Raw genomic sequence first — 5,416 nt, forward strand, 5'->3', positions numbered from 1 at the left:
AAATATCATGGTTTAAAGGGTGTTTTTTTTTGAGTGAAAACAAAAATTATGGGTCACCCTAATGAAATTTGGTAAAAACATTGAATAAAGAGAATAAAGAGTTTTCATACAAAAAATTTAGGTGAAAGGGTGTTTTTTCGAAGAGACAGTAAAATCTGACCAGCTGAAATTCAATTCGGGAAAAATAGGTGAACAGCCTTAAAACCCTGTCATCCTCTCAAGAAGAGAATTTACAATATCTTTGGGGGTATTGTCTTTAGCGAAGGTGAAACCGAACAAGACACCAACAGCTGAAGCGGGAAATTAAAGACTGCGTTCTGGATGTTGTTGATTTTTCTTTTTGTGGCACGATATGTCATGCGACAACACAGGAAGGAGCAAATCCTGTGACCAACAACTCTCAATTTTCTTGACAACGTTAAATTAATTTGCAAAAATTGGAGGTACCTACAATATACACTGGGTGGCCGAAAGGTTTAGCAGAGATGCACTTTCTCAAAAACGTGATGTGATATTTTTTAACTTCGGATTCGAGCTCAGCACACAAAAAACATATAGAAAAATATATCTTGGTGTCTGTAACAAAAATCTTGTTGCCCAGTGTAATTATTTTGAACGTCTCATATCTTGATTTTCGATACCTCATAATTAAAGATTTGCTTTATAAAGCCCTGATAACTATCAATGACTAAGAGGAAATCCAATTCTTCGTTGACGCAGGGTCCCTACACTACCATTGAATGAAAAACCAACCCCTTCACCCCTCTATCACCACAATGACAACCAAACCTGAAAAACACAAAAAAAAAATGATAATTATTCCACTGTTGTTAGGCTGTTTTGGTCCACATAAAGAAAATGCGAATAAAAACAAATTTATCCCATTATTTTCCCAACGTTTCGTAAGTGCTTCCTTACTTCATCAGGGGTATTTATTCAATCTATTAGATGGTATAATTTTGTATAAGTTCAATTTAATAATTTAATACATTCAAATATTTTTTTTTTCTTTCTTATTTAACTATTCTAAAACATAATGTATAATTTGCTTCCCTTCTGCTCCTATTGCAAAAATCCCGGAGACGGCACTGACACAAAATTGAACATAAAAAAAAACAAATGTAAACATAAATGCAAGAACAATCAAGCAAAAAATAAATAAATAAAACTAACAAATTCAAATATGACACTTATATCACAGCTGGGTATCAGGTACTTTAATTAAATTGCTACAGCATAGCTTTGTTTAATGCTATCGGTGTCTTCTTTTGTGTTCATTGTTCTCTTTATTTGTTGTTGGATTCTAAGACTCTCCAGAGTTAATCTTGTGTTTAGTTTGCGCTCTCTATCCAGTATTGTTACATTTTTGAAGTCCACCGTGTGTCCGCTTGTTGTTATGTGCTGTGAAAGCCCTGTTGTCTCTTTATGTTTTCTTATATCAGCTTCGTGTTCCGCTAATCTCGTTGCTAAATTTCTCTTAGTTTGTCCTATGTATACTAAATCACAGTTTTCATTCTTTTTTCCATTACATTTAATTTCATAAACTACATTATGTTGTTGTTGTTTTTGTATTTTTGATTTTGTGTTTGTAAATATTGGTTTGAGCGTGAAATTTGATTTGTGTGCAAATGATATATTTTCTTTTTGTATAATTTGATGTAAGCTTCTGTTGTCAGTGAGCTTGGGCACATATGGTACCGAGAAAAACTTTTTTGTATTGTTGTTGGATTTTGTTATTGTATTATTGTTGTTGTTATTGTTTAGGTTTGTTTTTAATTTTTCTGTTCTTGATTTAAAGAGGTTATTGATAATGTAGTTTGGGTAGTCATTTAGTTTTAGAATTGTTTTTATTTTTCTTATATTGTCTGTTTCAAATCTCTTGTCACTCAGATCTAAGACTTTGTTGATAAAATTTTGCGCTGTATTTATTTTTTGTTTTGTTGGTTGATTTGAGTGAAAATTAATCATTCGCCCTGATGCAGTTTCTTTTGCATACCAGTTGTATATTATTTGGTTATTTTCTCGATGTATTAATAAGTCAAGATATGGAAGGCTATTGTTGTGTTCGTTTTCTATTGTGAATTGTATCTTGTTATGATATGAATTAAGCTGGTTGAGAATTGTGTCTATGTCCTTTAATTTGATGATTGCAAAAATGTCATCAACATATTTTGCAATGAATTTTATTTTTATGCCTATTTTATTGAGATGTTCAATGGTGTCATCGAGAAGATTGTCAAGAATGATGTCCGCTACTGTTGGAGAAAGCGGATTTCCCATCGGCATTCCGTATGTTTGGGAATAGAATTTTTCATCGAATTGAAAATAATTGTTGTCTCTTAGACAAAATTCAAGAAGTTTGAGGAATTTTGTTTTCGGTATTTTTGTGTGGTCTTTTATTATGTTCCACTCTTTTAATATGTTTTTTATGGCTAAATATGTAGGTATGTTTGTAAATAGAGAAAAAGATACCATAACATCATCATCATCTAAAGTTATATCTTTTAATTTCTCTTGGAGTTGGAACGAATTTTTTATGTTATAGTTTTCTGATACGATGTTTCTTATAACTGTTCCGATGTATTTGGACAGACTGTAACAAGGTACGTTCATTGAGGATGATATTGGACGAAGTGGAAGACCTGGTTTATGAATTTTTGGGAGACCGTATAGTCTTGGAGCAATAGATGCTGAACAATGTAATTTGTTTTTTTGGAAACGGTCAATGTATTCATTTTTGAACAATTCATTTACTAGTGTGTTGTTTGTTGCTTGTAATTTTTGTGTTGGATCAACTCTTATTGTTTTGTATGTATTTTTGTCTTCAAGTAGTGTGTTCATTTTATCAAAATAATCTTTTTTGTACATTATAACCGTTTTGTTTCCTTTGTCGGCTTTTGTAACTATAATGGTGTTTTTATGATTGTTTAGAAATTGTGTTGTTGTTTTGTGTACTTTTAAAATGAACCTTTCTTTTTGTGTATTCTTAAATCTTCTTTTATAGTCTGATATTTTATTAGCAATTTTCGATCTAGAAACATCTTTTTCTGAATCATCTTCTATTGATTGGATAGCTTGTTCAATGTCGGCTATAATATGGATCGGTGAGAAATTTGTTGAAGTGATGGGTAAAGCGAATTTGTTTCCCAATGAAAGTAACCACTTTACTTCGTTCGGAAACTCTATATCTGTTTAATTGACAAACCATTCTTCGTTAAACGTTATACCAATTTGGTTAACTAATTTTTCTTTAAGTTTATCAATTTTTGATGAATGTGTTAATTTTGTTTTTGCTGTGATGGAATTGAATAAATATGTTTGTTTGGTGGTAAATGTTTTGTATTCATATTCATTGAGTATAGATTTGATTTTATTGTTTGTGTGGATTATGTTCTTTTCTATTGTCTTAATGGTCAGATTAGTTTGTGTTATTTCTAGATTTAGAATTTTAGTGTGAAGTTTTTGTTCTATTTTGCTTACTTGATTTAATATTCTTTGCGTAGTGAAGAGTTGACTTAACTTTATTGTAGTATTGGTAAGATGTTTAGGTGTTAATCCATAGTCTCTGCAGGTAAGTAGGTAAATTAATCTTTGTTTTTGTTTTGCAAGCTTTTGTTTTTCTTTGCTATAATGCTTCAGTGTGATACATGTTTCAATGTCGTATTTGAATTTGATGTGTTGAAAGAAGTTCTTCATTGTAAATTTGTTGTTGATTGAATATATATAAAGATGGTAAATTCGGCGGGCCTTCCGATGAATTAATATTATTTGTTAAATTTGACCAATTTTTTAATGTAATTATTCCACTGTTGTTAGGCTGTTTTGGTCCACATAAAGAAAATGCGAATAAAAACAAATTTATCCCATTATTTTCCCAACGTTTCGTAAGTGCTTCCTTACTTCATCAGGGGTATTTATTCAATCTATTAGATGGTATAATTTTGTATAAGTTCAATTTAATAATTTAATACATTCAAATATTTTTTCTTTCTTATTTAACTAGTTAGACTGTGAAATTTTTTGAGGTTATCTTGAAAACCTTACCTGATGAGGCAAAATGGACTTCGGATTTGGATTCAGTGACCCTAAAAACCTATGAACTCCACTAAAAAATGACGCAAAACACAATATAGAGAGTTACTATCGTTTATAAAAGGTTTGAGATAGTGCATAGAAAAAACCCGTTATCTTAAAAACTGTCCATTTTTTTACTCTCTGCCCATATCGACTTTTGATCAAGAGCTTCAAGAGAACAACATACTAAAATTTCAGACAATTTCACCGAGGGCCACTTCCCATGCAAAATGTGCGGGGTCCTTTATTAATGCCAAACGACTAGGCAATGCTAGACTATGCCAAACGTCTCGGCAATTAAAGGAAAACAATAATATGGGAACGAAGGACAATCTTCCATCGTTTAGGCGATAAAAGCAATTTTCTCACAAATTGACTTCAAAAAAATATTTGAACACAACGGCAACACCTATAATATTAAAATATACATTTTTAAAAAGCTAGAAGCTTATTCATATTTGTAAAATTAAAATTAAGTAAATTCAGGAAAGGGTTTTTGAAAAAAATGTTAATTAAACTCAGATTTTCGAAAAAAAAAAATTATTGAAAAAATTTCAACATGATCTTTTAAAACTTTTTCGTAACATAAAATGCATTTATTTTTGAAATTATAAAAAAAAATGTCAGTATGTATTACAATTTATGAAAAAAATTAAAAAGTATTTCATTTTCGAAGAACTTTTTTAATAAAAGTTTTGAAAAAAAAAATTACTATTTTTTTTTTAAGTTCAACATTTAAATATAAAGTTCTTTTTTTTCTTCATTCAATAGCCGTTAGTGTTGAAAGTATGAAGTTATGAAAGGGATCGCGTCAAAATTCTGGCTTCAAAATTCTGCTTTTCAAAATACTGCCTTTTTAGCGAAAATTCTTTTTTTCAAAATTCTGCTTTTTTTCTACTCTGTTTTTCAAAATTCTGGTTTTTAAAACTCTGCCAGTATTATATTTGAACAAAAAAATTCTGCCAATTCTGTTTTTTTTTTTATAGCATATGCACTGGCTAAAGAAAAATACACCTCATTAATGTAATTCAACATTGGTACTTTCCTAATTTTTTTTATTTAAGTGTCGCAAATATTTTTTGAATTCCATATACTGACTTTCTTTCAAATAAAATATATGTAAACTAATTGGAACCGATGTTGTTTGATACAAAATATTCCTTTTCTTATTCAAATTTTTGAACATTCATCTTTATTTGATAAATTAATAAATTTTTAATTATTTTCGGAAATGTTTTATATTAAACATTTTCTTAAAATTTTCAAATTTATTCATTCATAAAACAAAAATTACCTAATACGCATTTAAAAAATGACAAATTTTCAAAAAGATGATTTTACA

General features: G+C 29.4%; 1 protein-coding gene across 1 annotated transcript; it reads right to left on the reverse strand.

The window, feature by feature from the left end:
* Nucleotides 1–822: 822 nt before the first annotated feature.
* LOC129919930 (protein PFF0380w-like) lies at nt 823–2,427 on the reverse strand. Its single transcript, XM_056001039.1, has 2 exons — nt 1,174–2,427; nt 823–1,088 (listed from the first exon to the last, which is right to left on the reverse strand). Exon 1 carries the CDS (start codon nt 2,284–2,286, stop codon nt 1,222–1,224), a length of 1,065 nt encoding a protein of 354 aa, XP_055857014.1. The 5' UTR covers nt 2,287–2,427; the 3' UTR covers nt 823–1,088; nt 1,174–1,221.
* Nucleotides 2,428–5,416: the final 2,989 nt, after the last annotated feature.

This window comes from Episyrphus balteatus, chromosome 4, assembly GCF_945859705.1.
Source record: "Episyrphus balteatus chromosome 4, idEpiBalt1.1, whole genome shotgun sequence".
NCBI classification, from domain to species: Eukaryota; Metazoa; Arthropoda; class Insecta; order Diptera; family Syrphidae; genus Episyrphus; species Episyrphus balteatus.